Below are 21038 nucleotides of genomic sequence, written 5' to 3'. Positions count from 1 at the left end.
AAATCTCGATGGCGCAACTTGCGCCCCAATCCCCACCCCCCTGTGGGCACCCATGATTTTGCATATGCCTCCTTTAATTTTCTTTTTCAAATTCAATAGTCTAAATCTGTTTGCTCGACGCCTTACATTTTGTCATGTGTCACTTAATTTTACATGACATGTGACACGTCCGTGATTTAATTCCAGAAACAGTATGAGCAAAACATCAAAGAATGATTTTCCAATAATTTCCAATCTACGAGGGGCGATCAGGTTGCTCTGACCCTAACATAGAAAGAGCGGCAATAGGGTTTCAATTTTATTTTTATTTTTCAACATACTCCCCTGCAACTCCAATGCACTTCTCCCATCGGTGCTCCAACGCGTGGATACCTTGCAAAAAAAAATCTTCCGACTGGTCCTCCAACCATGAGTCCACAGCCCTTATCACCTCAGAATCATCAGAAAATTTTTGCCCACGAATGTCATTCTTCAAATGTTTGAACAAATGGAAATCACTGGGGGCCAAATCTGGGGAATAGAGTGGGTGGGGCAGCAATTCGAACGATGCATCTGCGATAGCGGCCCTCGCAATGCGTGAGGTGTGGACAGGTGCATTGTCCTGGTGAAGGAGCACACCACGGGTCAACATCCCACGCCTCTTTTTCTTGATGGAATCACGTAATTTCTTGATTAGGTCACTGTAGTATGTGCCAGTGATGGTTTGGCCTCTTTGTAGATAGTCCACAAGAAGGACACCCTTGCAGTCCTAGAAAATTGAGGCCATCACCTTCTTGGCTGACGTTTGCACCTTGAACTTCTTCGTTGGTGGAGAATGTGGGTGTTTCCACTCCATGCTTTGTGATTTTGTTTCTGGGTCGAAGTGATGGACCCATGTTTCATCCATAGTTACAAATCGGGCAAGAAAATCGTCTATATCAGCACGAAACTTGTCAAGAAGTTCTTGACTGATGAGCACTCGGGTGCGCTTCTGATCTGGGGTGAGGTTTCGAGGGACCCATCTTGCAGGAATTTTTTTCATTTGCAATTCCTGGGTAATTATGTTTTGCACAGTGCCATATGACAGGCCACACATATCAGCAACATGACGGATAGTGACTCGACGATCCTTCAGCACGATATGTGGACTTTGTTAATGTTTTCGGTCGTCATGACAGTTTTTGGTGCTCCACCTGCATGTTCATCCTCACACGACTCTCTCCCACAATTAAACTCACGACACCATCTCTTCACCATATTGTATGAAGGAGCACTGTCCCCTAATGTATCCACCAAGTCCTCATGAATTTTGGATACCGTCCACTTCTTCTTCACAAAATATTTAATCACAACTCTCACCTCAGTTTTCTCCATTCTGGCACATTGACACAACTTCACTCAGTTAAACCCCTGTAAAAAGAAAACTGTACGTTACTTAGACTTGCAATTCAGATTGAAAGCATATAAAGGATCACTAAACAATAACAAAATAAAAAATCAATCGTGACGTCATTCCTTCTATGTTAGGGTCGGAGCAACCTGATCGCCCCTCGTACAAAAGATGATTAAGATTTCTTGCTGATATATAACCAGCATAAGCACCTATCCTTCCACGATAATCTTCCTGTGGGTTAATTGGAACAACAAATAAGCTCCTTCTTACCTCAAGAAGAATTAATCTATTCTGAGACTCGAAGAGATACCTGCGATTCCTAAAGTAAGCACCATTACAAGGGATCCAGAAGATTCGCCTGTCACTACAGTTAAACACAACTTTCAACTGCACCGCCCTCGCACAATAGAAAATTCCAATAAGTCCCGCGCATCTGCATACATATTCGTGACGTGGTGCAACGTACACAAATTACTTGGATCGGAAAGGAACGATTCCACTAATAAACTAATGATCATTTAATAAAATGAATAGCTTCTACACAATCGCGACACATTTACATTCACACGACATTCAGGTGTACATCTTTAAATGGCCCGAACGCAATGCAGATTAACAGGAAGAAACTCCACTTTTTTGTTCAGTTGTCCTAATCAAAACTGTTATTCTATTCAAGTCTCTTTTTACAATGACGGCTCATTTTCATGTTCAGAAAAACTCAATTGTAGGAAGTCACTGTTGAAAAACTCCATTTATGTTAATATTGTATGTGAAGTCGCTGTTGTTTGAATGCAACAACATGATTTATCATGCGCTCTAAGGTGGAATATCAAAAGAAATAACGGAGATATATGTATTTTCTTTGATATTTTGTCCTTATATATGGTCCATAAAATGCACGGACTTCAACTTTTATAGAGAAGTAGCTATCTTACCTTCTGTTGAATTCTGGATCAAAACATAATTTGAACTTCTTTCCTTAAGTGTGATTGTCACACCACAAGAACATATGAAAGTTTCATGATGAATTTTCAATTTTTATTGCAGTTTCTCTTTCCTTAATTAGTTTTTGCATGTGCCACATGCATTTGGGGGGGATAATGTCAGGCTCCGGGGAGGGCTTAGCCCCCTCACCGCTACCTAACTACGCACATGAGCTACAGTAAAGACATTGATTATGAAAAATATGTTCTGCAATGTAGAATATTTCATCTAATCCATACGTCCCTTTAATTGGTGCATATTTCCCTAAAAATCCATTCTTTCAATGTGACAGTGGCGAAGGAACGTTTTTCATTTGGGGGGTACACAATTTAGCCTCCCATATATATATATATATATATATATATATATATATATATATAAACACACACACACACACACAATAAACACACACATACTACTTCACAAGTGCCTATACCTAAGTATTATGTGAAGGCGTGGGAAATATTCAATTTTAGAACAGTACACACGAATTTCTTGGTTTTTAAAAAAATGCATAAACAATTTTTATTTCTTTGTTTCTCTTAGAATTTATAGTTATTTAAAAACAGCTCTTAAGACCAGATAACAATTCCAAAACATATACCTAATACATACAGATAAAACCAAGTTTCCCCCCCCCTTTTTATAAAATTACAAATTGATCCCTGATTTATTGTCTATGAAACATTTAATTTCACGTAGGAATGATATCGCCATGCGACGAGTCGAGAATTGTCACAACCTCATCTCGTCTTCTATGTGGTGAGGTCTTTCTCATTCTTGTTTGTGCTTATTTTGCTTTCGGTTTCCACTCAGAAGTTATTAAAACTTATTGTAGATTCACTACATGAGCAGATAGGCTAATCGGGACTGGATCTACAGTTTAAATGAAATGCAAAGCACTGTGCATGTGGGACCTCTGAATTACAAGGCGATGTATCTCGTCCTGACCTACGAAATATTTAGTATAAGCAACACGTACATTGTGTCACCACTTAAACTTTCACACCGTATAATATGTCATTCAAGCAAAAACTTTTCTCTATAACGTTTTTCTGCATTACATCTTGTTTTGACCCTGCGAACTGTCGAAATATGGAATTTCATCCTGAATAGATGAAACCGGGCAGCACAGGCTCGCAATTGTCACTAATGGATTAACTTTGCAATTACAGTAAACAAAATATACGGCTTATTTGAAAAAATCAATAAGATATAAGCTTGATATGTCTGGATAAGACAAATAGTAATTTAAATTTATTTTAAGCGATTCTTCAAATATGATAACGGAGTTTCGAACGAGATAGTCTCGAGCATTGCCCGCAAGTTGGTCTGTCGTGTCTCGTTTCGTTTGTTTAAGTATTTCGTTTCGGAAAATTCGATTTGAAAAATTCAAAAGAAAAGGAGGTCAGTTTACTACTCTGATGAAGATTTGTATCTTATCTTCGAATTGACGCGACCACTTCTTTAGAAAAGTGTACCCCCGCTTATGCAAAAGAGCATTCGCCTGGGATGTGATTTTCTGAGAGTAAACTTTACCTGATTTCATCGTTCCACACACACATTTTAAACAATTTTCATCTTAGAGAGTTTTCCAAACCTCGGACACAAGTCAGTGAACTAACTAGTAGAAAACACAATGTAGTAGAATAAGTTTACAATGGTTTGAATTCCTGTGGTAAGGAAGATAATGCTTGCAAGTTATAAAACAATATAAACTTTTTTTTATTGAGCGAATTGAAAATAGGTTCTTTTAACAGCAGAACCTTGTGTCTGTCAAATTATCTGAGGGGGGGGGGTTACAAGGGGTACAATTGGACTTACGGATTTAGGGGGTACAGTACCTCCTTCAAAATTTTGGGTGGGTACAATGTACCCCTCCGCTCCTGCGCTACTGGGAATAGTGTAATGACTTGGATAATTTAAACTTCTCTAAACCACTGAAGTTATTTAGAAATAAGTTTATGCTCACCACCACTATAATAAATAATGTATTCACACAAAAACTTTAAAATTGAAGAAATTAGGACCCTATTTTTACATTTTAAAAAAATCATGCGAATTCTTACTTTGAACCTCTTATAGCTTATGCATATTTTAATAATACAGGGTGTCCGGATTTTAACTGACAGTTTTAAAATAGTTATTACATTTCAACAAATCGAGCTTTTTTTTTTAACAAAGCAATGTAAAAGCCATAGTACATTTCTAAGTTTGGTTCAGCAAATTTTCATACATGTACAACTATCGGTGGCGGTGCTAGTGTCGCTCAAACAAAAATGGCGTCGGTGCAGAAACAAGCACAAGTAGCCCACGGAAGTCAATACCGAAGGCGAGCAGGCAGCTAGGAATTCCAAGGTCCAATGTTCACAAAGTCGTGCACAAAAGATTACGTTTGAGGGCATACAAGGTGCAGTTGTTCAACGAAAATAAGCCAGGTGACAGGTTGAGAAGACATTCATTTGCCATTGACATTCTGCAGAAGATTGATGTTACCTCTCTGGACTTCTTTCTTTGGGGGCACATTAAAGACATGGTGTATTCTAACCAAAAGATAGATGATCTACAAAACCCGCTGGACCGTATTCGGAATGCTCTTGCTTCTTAACCCCTCAGATGCTACAGAACACGTGGAGGGAAATTGAATACAGGCTGGACATTCTCCGTGCAACAAACGGTGCTTATGTGGAGCTATACTGAGCTCTAACTGCTTCCAATAAAACTTGGTGACTTTGCCTTCAAAATGTATGTTTTTGTTTCTACCTACTCCTCTATATTAAAGTGACACACATTAAAAAACTGTCAGTCCCACTCCGGACACCCTGTACATCGTCAGCTACAAGCAATAAAAATGGGACACTTATATCCTGAAATTCTTCCTTCCTTACAAAGCATTGTTTGTGTTGCCTAAATCTACGGCGACTAGTAGATTTTAACAGGAAATTTTCAATGGCAATTTGTACCATTGGCGTTGAGTTTAGGCAACACACATAACGCATTGCAGGGAAGCGAGTATTTCAGGATATACAGTAGGTGTCCCATTTCTATTGCCGGTGGCTGTACATTAAACAAGTTGTAATATACTAAGAAATTCATCTTCAGGGCTTCTACCCCAAACTTATTCGCCTTTAGATGGCGGCTGTTGATAAGGGATAAGGCCCAAGTATCGAAAAGGCCATCTTGGGCTCGGAACCATGGCTATGCGTCTGTGGTTTTAAAAAATCCCAAGCCAAAGAAGCAACTACAGTTATAATTCATTGTGTACCTGGTCCAGGAAGAGAAGCTCACTCTCGTCCTGGAGCCTGTAGGCAGCCTCCAGCAACTGGTGCAGCTGATTCGAGAACTCCGCCTCTTCCGCCGTGGTCACTGCGAGGGTGGTGGTGCCGCTGCGCGAGGTGTATGCTGCCAGGGCATCCTCCCAGTAGTTGATGGCAGTCTCCAACGCCTCCATGCCTACGAGAACAGAAAAGCGATTCTTTTACACAAGATCAGAATTAACTGGATAGAGAAAACATGAGTTCACTTTACCCAAGTTTTAAAACTACATGAAAATCGCTCCAGCATTGATTGACGCTCATGGCCAATCAAAATGTCGGTCTCTACTCAAAGCATATATACAAGTAAAAGGCAAAGGTATCCCTGAACGTTGCTATGCCATGAAGACAAGCAGGGGTGTGTGGAGGTAGTGCTACACACATTACAGATCTCTGCCATAGTTGGAGCTGATGTGATCAGCACCAAGACTGCCCACATGCTTCCAGGGCTGATTCCGGGTGCAAATTGGTTAGAGGCTGGGTAAGCCCCAGAGCCACTCTGTGCAGGGAACACACATATACACAAAATTAGAATTCCATTAAGAAAGAAGATCTGGTAGATATATATGGCCTAATAATAACAACAGATAATTTATTATTTTGAATATTTCACCCAAGGGTGTCCAGAGGAGAGAAAAGTGAGATGTAAAGACGAGAATGATAATTGGATGAAATATATATGCAGACACAACTACACGTCCATTACTTATCCAGAATTCGAAGATATAAGGGCTTAGCAGTAATCAAATGAGCGAAGGAAGAGCATGAGATACGAAATAGGAGACGAGAAAGCAGACCAGACCAATGAGGTCACAGAAGTTGAATAAGAAAAATGCTTACATTGGTAATCTCCCATGAACTAACACCAAGGTCACAGGGACGGGGGAGGATGGAGTTATGCAGAGAAAGGATAAACAGCAGACTCTTGAACTTGAAATAACACTCCTTTCTGTCACGTCGTGATGCAACGTACGCACCCAGTTAGTAAAATAGAGAACCACCTTCAATTTTTGGCAGTGAATGTAACATGCTTACGTCATTGTTTACCCTGCCGAAACTCTTTTGACTGTGCAAAAGCCTTGGAGCTGCTGACCCAGATACTAAGCAGTGCAGCTCCCCCATTCCTGCGGCCCTGCGTCGTTTCCTCTGAAGGAAAAAACCACGCTTGCTGTTACCGAGAGCAGAAAATGACGTTTTCATGACATCCAAAGCTCATTACTTAACGTTTGCTTCATTTGCGAAAAGCCGTTCGCTCACAAGAACTTCATTATCCTGCTGTCAGGAGATTAGCGAACGTTATTCAAATTAAAGAAAGGAACGCTTGGAAACGGAACGTCCCGTTGAGCAACTCTCGCCGTGTCGGAGCTTCCAAAGGACATGGAATCCTGCCGCAGCCTTGCCCTAATGAGACGAACCTCGCATTTTCGGAGAAATGTTGAGCAAGAATCGCCCAAGTATGAAGGAAAATCCTTCGTGTTTACTGTGAAGAATGTATTCTGCGAAAACAATTGATGCAACTTGAATAGTTAGTTTGTAAAATAATCGAGCAGAAAGGTTAACTCCGTTGCTGCCACTCTGAAAAGTAATCCAATTTAGAAGCATTTGTATTGAGCTTTGCTGGAGACTTGAACGTTCGGTAAGTTCTCAAAGTAATTAAAGGGCACTAAACATCTCGACTTGCTTTCGCTCTATTCTATCCACTCTTGCTTATTTTATCCAAAAAGTAACTCAATAAACAACATGAAACTTCATTATCTTACAACTCTTGACAGAAAATAAAAAATGACATCACAGTTTTCACACAAGGAGTAAGAACTGAACGTAACCGTCTAACCTCAGCACCTTCAAATGCAATGTAACGAAAAATTGTTGTTGTTGTTGAGTTGTTTATTTCAAGTTGTTTCACTTTTCAAAGATGACTCTGTTACGAGGTCGGTGAAAACTAACGAGGTAGAAAGAAGACTGCCAGGCATTTCGGGGGGGGTCCGACCAAGTGTCTCAATAATAATAATAATAATATAATTAGAATAATTATATTAAATTAAAGTAATAATGATTAAATATGTAAATTAATTAATATTGTACTGTTATTGCTACATGAATAGGTAAAAATATGGTAAGAGAATAGATATAAAACAGCATGTATTCATTATCTAGCTTACGTGTAGTTAAGATAGCCTAAATTTGTATAAAAACAACTGCTGTGGCAAGGTTTGATTGATTGATTGATTTGGTGTTTTAAGTCCACTGTATGCAAAGCAAGGCTAATCGGGACTGGACCTACAGCTTAAAGTGGGATCCGAACCACTATGTGCCTCCACCGGGTATGAAACCCGGGACACCTTGATTACAAGGCGACGACATTACCACTGCGCCATCGGAGAGGCCCTGCTCTGGCAAGGGAATTAATGTCATATAGATAAAGAATTGAACATTTATTGAATAACAATAAAGGAGTTAGAACCAAATGTAATAGGCAAAAATAATTCTACGGTGATCACTTTTAATTGCCTATTACAATTAATGAAAAGTAAAGTTGCTGATTAATGTTGTATGCATATTATCATAAGTACTAAAGTAGTTTGCATAAATCTTTGGAACTGTCCTTCAAAGCCCTATGAGCAAAATTTCTTTCCTTCCAACCATTGATTACATAACAACTGCTAAACAATTATATTTTGATTATTTAATTTTAGTACTTTGTAAGTCTTACGGGGGGGGGGGGGTCCGAACCTTTTCCCACCTAAATATGTCCTTGAAGACTGCAGTGGTTGAAATGGTCTTCCGGTTGAAGCAAATTGAATGTGAAGTCTTGCCTATTTTATGGTGGCAGCGGATGGAAAAGCCCTCATCCGCTGATGAAGCTGGTTTCCTTCAAGAGTGCGAAGACGACGCTGGTTTCTTCCCTGCCAGTTCCTCCCTGGTATCAAGTTATATGAAAACGAGGCTCGCATTTCATTTGTTTCGACAAAATTGGATCAATTTTACACTTAGTCCCTCCATCTGGTTCTCTATCTCATGGTGAAAGAAAACGTTTAGTAAAGTGATGGATAAGTTGTTCACACATTTACTGGTGGTTAATTCTACTATAAATATGGCGTTTTCAGTTCTCATACAATGTATAAAAGACTGTGAGGTACGTACAACACTGTTCTCTTCCTGCCAAAACATTGACATAATAGCGCACACGTGACTGAAATCAGCTACAGTCACCTGTTTTAAAGGCCTTATTTGGTTGGTTCATCTGTTGGTGTGAAGAGGAAATAGTTAAAACCAGAGGTGGAAATGGGTTTCCAGGACTAGGGGAACGATCAGCCAGTGGCGTATCTTGAAACTGTGACGGCAGAAGTTTATCCAGAATTTTCCATGTGGCGAGGGCTGAGGTCAGTTTTACGGTGGTGTAAATGTAAATTTAGTGTGAAAATTGCCATAAAATGGGCCTTTGTGGAAAATGTTTGGGGCGAGTTGGGGGTGTGAAAGGGGAAAATACAGATCACAAGACATAAGGAATAAGAAAAGGACAGTTACACTCGGCGTTCTATTTTTTTCTCTCCTCTTACTGGCAAAACTTCAGGAACTCGCCGTCCTCTCGTGCATTGCCAGTCACCTCCAGCCCTGGTTAAAACTTACGGATTTGAGTCAAGGAATATTATACAATGATCGCATACTGCCATATTATGAAACTTCTTCACTCTGCAGGTACACCTCGTACAAAATACAGGGACACACGTAAATGCTGGAAGGCAATGAAAGGAAAATATAAACGTGGTCAAGGTAGTGACACCCAATGCGTTATCTCTATACCCTATATACGTATACCCTTGCATTGTGTCCTCAGCTGGCCCTCCTTTGATTATACAACATTCTCCCGGTTAGGTCTCCACCCACAATGTTGTAACGTGTATCTCGAGAGTCAGCAATTATGTCATTTTAAGCACCTCCTTGTGCATTACTCTCATAGGAAGCAGAATGGAAAAAGGACAGAACAATGCTGCTATTTTATCATTCTCAATCTACTTGGTCTTGCAGATTTATGACAGCAATAAACATGGCTCGGGCAAATTTATGAATCAGAAACTAGGCGAACTGCCAAACGTATGCCTTACTGAATAGGTAAAAAGAAAAAGTTCCGTGGCCAACCAAAAGCTGTGTCTTGAGCTGCTGGGGCGTAAGAAGAAATTCTATTGGTGGAAATACCTTCTGGGTAAAAGTAGGGTATCGAGGGAGAACAACAGCTTGACAGAGATTCCATAAAATATATAAATGGAAAACAATTTAAAAAGTACAACTCTAACATTAATCAGTCGATTATGTCTGCGCATGCGCCTGATGGTGAACCATAGTGTCCGGATTTATATGTAAAACTCTTTTTTCGGGCTTTTGTGTTTTCGGTGTATTCAATGTTATTTATTTTTAGAAAATCTGAATGCGACATTGCTTGTGAACAATTAATATGCGAAACATGGGTGAATACTAAATTATTTATTTATTTGAAAAAGTCTGTGTAAAGAATTTTATATCAGGATATTGTCGTATATGTGATGCTTATTGCGTAAATAGTATGTATGGTTTATAAGATTTTTGAAATTGTCGATAGTAAAAACAGATTGTGTTTTGTCTTGTATAAATGGAGTTCGTTATAGTTTGTTGAAGGGTAAATTTGAGGTCAATGAAATACTGTTGTTGAATTTGTTGAATTATACGTGCATATCATTTATAATCTATATATTTTATATATAATTTATATATTCGACACCTTGAGTGCGATCTGCATGTGTTCCAAATACACAACATATATCAACAGTGAAATGAAAACAGCGTAATAAGATACACACATATAACAAAATAATAGTAACAATAACAACAACAGTAATACCAATTTTACTAATTCTTCAGCTGCTTGAGTCACTCTTAAATGTTTTCAGGATCATATCTCATACAATGTACTTTCAACAATCATTTGTGGCCTATTTGATGATTTCCCCTCGTACATAAGTTTTTCTTATCTCTAAAATTTCAATACATATGTGGATTTTCCGTTGTCACAGAAAAAAGGCACATTGTCTGAACTCCATTTAACCATTATGAAAACTTGAAAAACCTCCAGCATAATCTCCGCTTGCCAAGACACGTCCAACCATAAATGCCGGACATAACGTTACACGTCACGACCGCTAACAGGCTCGCGGTTAAATTTTACTTTGCGACATTAAAGCGTCGCGTTTTGCGCAATTTATTTCATGCAAAATGGATCCCTGAAAGTTAACGCAAGAGAGCGACGATGAGTAATGGCCCTGAAAGCTGAGTGCGGTTGGGTTGGCAATAAAGCGGGTTTTGCGGCGAGACTGTCCTCTGAAGCGATATACTCGCTCCGCACCTACTCAAACTCGAATTGCGCAGTTCGCAAACTTTTCATTGACATTCGTGTGCATTTGGCAAATACTGAAATTTCACTATCGCTTCTCTATATGAGAATCCAAAGAAAAAGAGGCGCAAAAATTTTTAAAAAGGTAAAAAATTATGATGTCTGACAACAATTGTCCAGTGTGGTCCATTATTGTGGATAACGGGCGCACTATGTATTAAAATATACGAGGGTTGTAGAGCTTAATTCGCCAATATTGCTACATTTCTAAAGCATGCTCTATTATTATGATCTGGACGCCGTGGCTACACCGAAATCGCAAATCTAGATTATTCCTCAACTACAACTAATTGACTCGCTTATTTATTTGTTTATACACGAGGCACGTCCAGAAAGTAGTACAAGTTTTAATAAAGAAAGAAAACGAAAGAAGTTAGTTGAACAACACATTTATTCTCTGAAAGTACATACGTTGCTTGAGCTATTTTTCTACATAGGCACCCATGGTATTGAGTCACTTGTACCGGGAGACAAGTTTTTGTATACCCTCGTTATTCTACCGCCAGTCCATTGCCGAGAGCTTTCGTGCAAGTTGTATCACAGCAGTGACCTGGTCGCATGTCGCAGTACAAACACAACAGCTGCTGCAGAAGTTTCGGTGGGAGGTTTGAGAGCATCGGACCTACAACCCCGATCTCGCTCCTAGCAATTATCATCTTTCTTTCTTTTTTTTTATTTACAAAAAGGAGTTTTGGGGAGGAAAACGCTTTCATGACAACCAAGAGCTCCAGCAAACGGTAACTGCATTTTTTCAATGGACTGGCGGCGGAAGTGTGTGACGAGGGTAGGGGAGACCGGGGCACTTTGTCACAATTTTCACATTTTATTTTTTTGTGGCTCTCAGTACTTTCAGGGTAAAACGGTTTTGTTCAACAATACACTTAAACGTAAGAGGGGTCTAAATTTCATGTAACGTTCGTAAATGTAACGCGATTAGTATACCGAACTGAGACAGGGAGACTGGGTGTACTAAACAAGTCACCCCCTTCCTCCTGGTAGTCAGCGAGGTCTCCCTCGACAGTGAATTCTTGCTACATGGGTCCTTTATTTTGCATTACATTAAAGTAATGCAACTTGATTACATGAAATGTTAACTAAGCAAGCCTCTATAGTTGAAATCACTTTAATATTGAATCTCTTTTTCCACTCGACCTTCGGCGTCAACAAAAGCCTACCGTGTTCCAAATCAATCCAACCTCAATAGGTTCCCGCGTGTCCTTTCTACCCTGAACAAGGCTACGAGATAAAATCCGTTTGATGGACACATCTTATTAACCGTGACAGCCTTTCGCACTGTGGCAGGAAACAGTAACAAAGTGAACGGACAAGAACGCCATGATCTCTTTACGATGACTCAATCATATAGGTTCGCCTAATTGTAATTATTAATTTGCCACGCATGTTATACTGTACATCAGAAGCAGGCAAAGATAAGTTACTTTCCATTCCACTCTACGCGACTCTGTACAATTTTTGGTTCAGGAATACAGTTCAGCAAGACTGAATTCTCCAAAGGATGGATTGTTGACCATTAAATCAAGATAAATTACACCTATTGCCTTAACCGATTATAGTGATAAAACTGAGCTGAACAGGCTGGAACTAAACATAAAGGAAAGTACTTTGTGATTGCAAGGATTTAATGTGCTGTAATAAACCAACAGAAAGTAACAAAACTAATAAATGCCTGTTATGAGCATTATTTGGGTGTGCTCTCTTGAAGACGAGTGATACAGTTTCTTTCACGGAGCGATTGTTTGTTTCTTTTTAAGCTCACATTATGCTCACAGTCTAATCAGGACTTCGCGGGGCGAAAAGACGAGAAGGAGAATTATGCGGCCTGGCGTTGGACGGGTGTAGAATTGTACATCGGCGCTTATGGTATTTTTTTTAAAAAAACTACAGGAATATATTACTTGGTATAACTGCATAAAGCACATGAACAGGAACGAGAGATATTGAAGAATAATATGTCTAGCCAAAATGTCAAAGAAATGTTCTAATTAGTGAAAACATTAAGTTTTCATTCTCCACAAGAAATACATGGGCGACTAAACAAATTTGTTGTTACTTTTTAATAACCTTAATCTAGCTTAATATAAATAAAGATCTCCTTGCAACTATCGCACGAGGAGAAATACATACTCTGTCTAGAATACGCTGGAGGCCTTTTTCAATATTTGAACGCTCTTAAATGGAAATATCCTGAAAGTTCTGCAACCCAAATAACTTTTCTGCATTTCTAGGTTGCGAACAGGTAAGGAGGACGAGGGCAGAGATAAAACTGAGTTATTTATGTTTGTTTATACGTATAAAGTAAAACAACGACAGAAAATAATTCTGTACTTAATGAAAATGGAATATGTTTATGTACGAATATGGCTGCAAATACATGTTAACAGAGTACAGCAAAGAGAACAAGTCGGTAAGAACAAAATGTGAAGACATAAGAATAGGAGAAATATTGCAGAAAAAAAGGAAATCGTATATAGACAACAAGCTTTTGCGGCTTTTCATTTCTGAACTTTCAAGGCAACCACAAGATTCGTCTCCAGATTTCCTTTGCGCTGTTGATACTCGACCTTGATGACATCTCCCTTCCCGTTCACCATTTACTTTGTTCTCCAAATAGCAATTTACCACGGCTTTAACTCGGTGTGGATTTTAATTTACTTTGAACGTGTAGAATATGCTGTTTAAGAATTTGCAACCAGCAATGTTATACCTTGTACAGTCACCGGCAATAAAAATGGGACACCTAGACTCTGAAATGCTCGCTTCCCTGCAAGGTGTTGTTTGTGTGGCCTAACTCTACCGTGGTAGTAGAAGTTGCCATTGAAAATTTGATGTTTAAATCCACTTATCGCCGTAGGATTAGACAACACACATAACGCTATACAGGGAAATGAGCAGTTCGGGATCTAGGTGTCCGATTGTTATTGCCGGTGACTGTACATATTATTGTAAACCGCACTGATATACTATGTACTGCAGGGTTTTCTTGTCTTACACATAATGAATAAAACCAATGTTCTTACGTTTAAACACAACTGTAATGTGGCTAACCACTGGTATGATAATAATAAGCGCATGGAAAAGGGGCCAACATTTTGTCTACAAAATTTCTTACAGTGGAAATACGAAGCAGTGGCTCGTAGAATAACCAACCACGTATATTATTTCCTGATTTTTTTCCTAGTTCCTGTATTATCCTCCAAAAATTCCTCGAGATCCTAATGCTTTCCAGGGCACCGAGAACTCTGTGCTCTTTACGAATTTCACTGCAAATGCACCACGTTGCCTTTCGAGAAGTCAGACTCCGTAACAACAATGGAAACCACTCGTCCTTTCGACAATGATGACCTTGGAAATGGAGAACTGCCAGCATCTGAAGGCAGTGGATTCCCGGGATAAAAATAGGCTCTCTGTTGACGCTTCGCCGAAAGACTGAAAGGGAAGGAAAAAACAAACAAAAAAAAAAAAACGCGAACGTCATTTTCGTTTGATCGACTTTGTGGACATGACAGCGAATCGGGAAAACACCGCGGGAGCCAAGATATTGGATGGCCATTAGGATAAATTTAAGCGCCGCCAAAGAGAGGAAGCAGGGGGCAAGATGTGTTTGTGATGCGCGAATGCATCTAACGCAAGGCAGGGTTACCGAGGAACTCAGTCGAAAGTATTTTTTTTCCTTCGTTCCACTTCTTTCTTTTCCTCTCTTCCCTTTTTTCCCGAGTGAGTTTCATATTCTTCCTCACTGAATAAGGCGAAGTAAGAATTTCCAATGGTCTAGGATGTGAAGAACATACTTTCACACTTAACTCTCCTATGAAATGGGAAGTAAGAAGTGTAAATGTACTGCAGATCTATTGACTCAATCAGTATCCTAAATATCCATGTCAAACTGCGTGGCGCACCAGCTCGTTGGGATAAGAATTGCGCCACGCGACAGGTCGTGCATTTTATATATACACACGAGCATCTATTGCAATTTCAATTCTACCTTTGCGTATTATTTAAACCTTACGGAACTTTCAGACCAAAGCGACATGCTACAAGAGACATGTATCGTTTAGAAACCAACCATCAGAAATTAATGCAACTTTCCGAACCGAATCCACACTACTACTTCACCTGAAGCGTGTCGTTGCTCGGACTGGGACGTTTTCTCAATACCATGCATCGTGTCGCCTCGTTATGTTGTTCGCATATGCGCGGAGAATGTTTTGCTTTAGACTAAAGATAGCTAACTGCTTTTCTCAATGGACTGGCGGCGGAAGTGTTTGACGAGGGTATACAAAAATATATCGCTTCGGTATGCAATCTCTGTGTCGCCTGTAGCTTGTCACTTCGGTCTGAAAACTCCCTACAGCAAAACATTCACCGCGCATGCGCAAACAATATCCCCAGGCGACACGATGCAGCTTGTCGTGTAGCTTCGTTTGGAAAGGTTGCATTTGTAACTGAGGGTTCGCTTCCAAGAGGCAAGTGTAGCTTGCCGCTTGAAACGGGATTTTTATCCTGAATATTTATGCAACCACGCAGCTCAGGTTCAAAATTGCCACTAAATGGATTAACTTTGCAATTACTATAAACAAAATACATGGCTTATCTACAAATAATCAGGTAAATATTCGGTTGGCGTGTTTGAAGAAGTCGCATAGTATAGTAAATTAATTTTCTTTAGGTAAATATTTCAACTGTCATACCAACGTATCGGTGCCATCCATAGATATTGCGGTAAAGTTTAATTTGGGTATTGCAGATCACTGCATTATTATACATACTAAAGGTAAAACACCCATCCGTTAGTTTTCAGGTACAACACTCTCGATGGAACGAAACTCTGATCGAAATGTGATCCAATTCAAATTACTGGATAACGAGTCTCGGAAATCGGAATTCGTACGATACGGACTCTACCATTTCGAAGGCTGATACACGCTACAGATTATCTGATGCAATAATAGATTAAATAAGGAACACCGCATCGACGCATTCTGGAAACGGACCAGCTTTTTCCCCACCGCCTCCACGAACAACGATCCTGCGCAGATTGTCCAAAACATCTGCATAACCTCCTCCGACACCACAACAACGCAGCACCCCAACACACAGCGAGGGGTTCCCGGGCTCATTGAAGGCGCAATTAATGTCCCAACACTTTGTAAATATTGCGTCAACACGGCCACTAATGAAGGAAGGGGAGGGTGGTTTTAATTTGAGCAACCCACGCAACCGCACCCGGGGAGAGACCGAGGCCTCCGCTGACTAGTAAACTGCCATGTCGTATAACGCCGTAAAGGCTAATTTCCATGGAAATGACAGGCTTAAAACGCACGGTTTCGGCTGATGCAGGTGCATAGGTTGTGCACTGCGTGGCACCGTTGCTAATTATATACCCCTGATTGAGTAGAACAACAGAGGGAGACTTGGTGCGCAGTCGAGCGTAAAGACCTTAAACCAGTGATTGGGGTAATTAAGGTTGGTCGATGAGATGTATGGTCTGGGGAAGAATCTGAGGGGATGTGGAAAGTAGAAAGTGTAGCGTTACCCTCAAAACTGATATTTTTATGAATGCCCGCATAAAATTATTGTAAATAAGAACATAAGTGCACCAACGAACCGCCGAAAAAAATGAGTGCAATTATGAACAGGCAAGCTGAGCGAAATAATTATAACACTCTAGTTTCTTCAGGAAAATTGAGGTCCAAAAGGAGTTCCGACTCCCATGCCCCCACACCATTTCGGCACACCCAAGAATATAGGACGATTATTATCCTCAGCCAAAGGAAATACTATTTTTGAGGTTATTTCTCTCCACTCTAAACGGAGACCAAAGTCAACTAAGAGTTTTAAACAGACACATTAGTATCAGAGCTTATGGGCAATTTATATTCCCAAACACATCAGGAGTTGCACATATTAGTCGCAATCCACAGATTAGTATGACAACAGACACGAAGCTCCGAATTATGACCCTGCGAAAAAATATATATATATTCATCTCTCTTCTCCTTCGAAATCATGTAAGAAATATCTCTTTAGCTTTCCCCGTTATTTAATTTCTGGAGCTTCATGTAGAGAATAAATTGACAATCTAAAGTATTACAAAATATGCTAAAGAACGAAGCTTCAATACGCAGAAAAACCGGAGTACATTTCACTTGCTATTTTCAAGTTAATATCGAGAAATTTAAGGTTGTGGGACTTTTGAAACGCTCTGTAGAAATCCCATTAGAGTGGCTCGATCAAAATTATGTTTACCTTAAGATGAAACTTACAGCAGATATATTAATTAAAGTCATGAAAGAAGGCTATTCTGAAGGCTCAACTTCCTAAAATTTTCCTGTGGATGTTCTCTTCCTTAAAGATTTAATAAATGTTATCATTCTATTTTTTCGCAGATCATCGAAGTTGACATGACTGATCAGTCAAGATATTCTAAGTTGTCTCTGATAGACCTTGGGAGTTGGGAAATATATCATGTGCTTAGACTCTGGAGAGTTGGCATTGTTAAGAGGTACCGACTGAGTTCTTCCACATTTTTTCATAGATCCCACCCTGACAGAAGCTGAGTATTCTTACGCAATCTATCAAAAATTCAAGTGAAGATGACGTACATCGCAGAGAGCACCCATCTACGATCAAATATCGCGTTTGCGTCAAACTCTTCCTTCACCAGAGAAGTTATTATCGACATCTGTCGTCAAGTGGTGACGTTTGACAATGTCTTTCAAGCAATCGAACAATCGAATCGAGAGATAAGAATACCCAATGACCTCGATTCCGAAGAACCTTCCTCATCTCAGGAACCGACGATTACAAACGTGGATGGGGAATCCGTCTTCTGCGTCGAAGCCAGATGGTTCGCCATGGAAGCACTTCCTGCCCGAGCGACTGTCGATTATGAAAACGATTCCATGACAAAAAGTCCTCCCGAAGTTCGAAATTGTTGACGATAGTTAGTTCTTGGCGCAGGTTTAATTTTGCCACGTGCAAGGGATCACGGAGTGGTGCGGCGCTGTAGTAAAGCCAAACCTGCCAGACGCAGTGCGAATCTTTTGAAATTAGTTAAGAAAGGAACCTACTTAAGGAAAAGTTAAGGAAGGTATCGATCCAGATGTCGGGAAGCCTTTATTTGGACCTCCCCCAGGGAACTCCCATCTTTTATTCTTAATTACTGTCTCCTTTGCGTCCGCACCGACCGACCTTTCACCCATGTCTACCTCTACGAAGCCACGCAGGAATCAGGCCACTAACGAAATAGCTTTAATATTGTTAACTTTCTTGATATTGCATTTGCTCTATCGGAACTTTACACGACATGCAATCCAGCTCATTTACAGTGTGATTTGACGGGCCTCCCCAATGGCGCAGTGGTAGCGTCGTCGCCTTGTAATCAAGGGGTCCCGGTTTCGATACCCGGTGGAGGCACATAGTGGTTCGGATCCCACTTTAAACTGTAGGCCCAGTCCCAATTAGCCTTACTGTGCACAAAGTGGACTTAAAACACCAAATCAGAAGTGTGATTTGTGTGCAAACCGACTTATAAATATTCTAGTTTAATTTATTATTATTATTATTAATGCTCGATTAAGTTAGGGTACAAAATAATCAAGTATGGTCTGAATATTTTAATCCTAACACCAGAGGCAACGCCAAGGAATGTAATTCGCAGTTTTCTTGATAGAAATAAATTGAGAGTACATAGATAATATGATAGGACAAAGTCCGTAGACCGCTAGTTTCCCCGCTCTTGAAGGTCTGGTCATAACTCGCCTTTTTTCCAGCCCTCATGTTTACAACCCCGACAGGGTTTCTGTAACGTCATCAGGATGAAACTTCTTCGAGTGTCTGCTATTTCCAACACTGTAAAGCATACGAAGCTCTTGTTTTTAAGAGAAGAAACACATATTGAATAGCATCGCAACACAACTTACACAGAATACATGAATGTGATGCTGCATAAAAAAAATTATAAGTAAGCAAAAACACAAATTTACCCACGGTTAGTGCTGGAAAGAACTGGAAAAAGAGCGGTTCTGGATCCATTATTTTTGCTTCATGGTATTTGTCCTTTTAATTTTCTGGATCCTGCGTTCAAATATTGAATTCGGAAAAAAGAACATTCTTGTTTGACTAAACACGAAGTACTTTCTGTTGTTTTGTTTTTACGATTTCTTCGTTTTATATTGAACAAACGAATGATAAGGCTGATCAAGATTTTTGTTCTCGAGGTGACACACACACTTACTCAGAACATTTTTCCTAGCAATCTTGTCTTCACATTAAGGATAGTCAAAAAATATCCGGATTCCGAAAAAATTTAAATCTCGATTCGGATATTTTATTATCTGAATTTCGGGGATAAAGGTTTATAATCACTATCCATTTCTCAGGTTAAATTTATTAACAAAGCTCTCAATGTGCTGTATTTTAAGTATCGGCTTCCTCATTTCACGATCATATACCCCGTAAGTAAGAGTAAAGTGCTCCTCTGCGTAGAGTCACTCGGTAAAATATGCCCATCGGGGTTAAATGCCCACCCCCTCGTATCTCGCGAAACGTTAATGTTATGACAATTCTATGACTTGTTTGAAAGCGCCCTCCGTGGTGAGACGAGGCAGCAGGTTTGGAGCTTGTGAGAAGAATCTGAAGCCATTTAGGGTTAATTTCATGAGGTAAGAAGACAATTTTTGAGGTAATAATTTTTTTGACGTTGCTGTATTAACAGTGTGCAATAATATTCCCAAGAGAGAAAGAAACTGAATTATATATGGTGTAAAGATCAAGTGTCAGGGAAACATGTCTGCAGAGTGAAACTGCCGCATGGTGCTCAGAGTTGCCAACCCAGTGATTCAATTTTCTGCTTGTAGCTGTGGGTTGATATGCCCACAGATATTAATTATAATATGCACATGGGCATTATTCTGAGAAGAAAGGACCACAATGTGACTGGATCCAGTGTATTCGTTGTAGTATGTGGATGCATGAAATGTGTACCAAATTCACATCCATGTGTCCAAAGTGCAATGCAATTTCTCACAAATGTAAACAGTAAAAGAGGCTATGGTAAATTCAAAATAAATGTTGTTAGAAACGCTATGCTTGTCTGTACAAATGATGTTCTGTTTACGAAACAAACGTTATTAATCTTCCAGTTAATGCTGTGTATTATTTTCCTTTAAATATGTCATGTCAAGTATTACAACAATTGTTTCTTGTATTGGGCATTTTACCCCTAATGGGTGGGCATTTTAGTCTGAACACGGGGTGATTTGCCCAAATTGACGTTCATCTGTTTATTTTTCTATGGTTCTTTTGCTATAAGACTTACAGTAATGAAACTTATAGGTAACAATAACAAAACATGTAGCTTTCATTTGACATCCTTTTCATTGCGACACTCCTTCATTTAGCGAAGCTATAAACCGCCAAAAAAAAGTTGGGCGTATTCCCCCGAGTGACACTATAGGGGGTGTGGAGTTAGGGCTCCACACTATCTTGATCACGGTCGAAGGTCGGGGTGATGTGATCAGCACAACGCCCCTGGCCGCCTTTAACCATCTCAGAGTTTCCTCCAGGTTATACGACCCTGGCTGGGTGCCGGAGCCGCTTGAACAGGTGAAAAAAATCCCGGTTCTCCCCTGCCGAGTCTCTCGCATAGTAGTCAGATCATATTCTCCTTTAAAAAAAATCCGCATTTGGCACTTCCAACTTCACACGTCTTGCAAGAACACTGTCATCATCACTAAGCTAGTGTAACTGGGATTATATCATTATAGAATGGCGCCTTTCTTCAGGCTCTTCTTTGGTGTAATTCCTACTAATTCGGATTTTAAATCACATATGTAACATTCTGATATAAAAAGAAACAATAGTAACCTGAAATTTGTCTTTTCAATAGCATTTCCTCTTTCGGAACTTCTCATCGGACGGA

General features: G+C 39.8%; 1 protein-coding gene across 5 annotated transcripts in view; it reads right to left on the bottom strand.

Moving 5' to 3' along the window:
- Miga (mitoguardin) overlaps positions 1 to 21038 on the bottom strand; it is a 563944-nt gene that overhangs the window by 71367 nt on the left and 471539 nt on the right. For all 5 annotated transcript variants that reach the window (XM_083139480.1, XM_083139484.1, XM_083139469.1 and 2 more), the window contains one exon: positions 5622 to 5809. In XM_083139480.1, coding sequence (XP_082995606.1) covers positions 5622 to 5809 — 188 coding nt within the window. The remainder of the gene's footprint in view (positions 1 to 5621; positions 5810 to 21038) is intronic.

This window comes from Lepisma saccharinum, chromosome 1 (assembly GCF_977018435.1).
Source record: "Lepisma saccharinum chromosome 1, izLepSacc3.1, whole genome shotgun sequence".
NCBI lineage: Eukaryota > Metazoa > Arthropoda > Insecta > Zygentoma > Lepismatidae > Lepisma > Lepisma saccharinum.
This window is presented reverse-complemented; position numbering and strand designations above follow the sequence as displayed.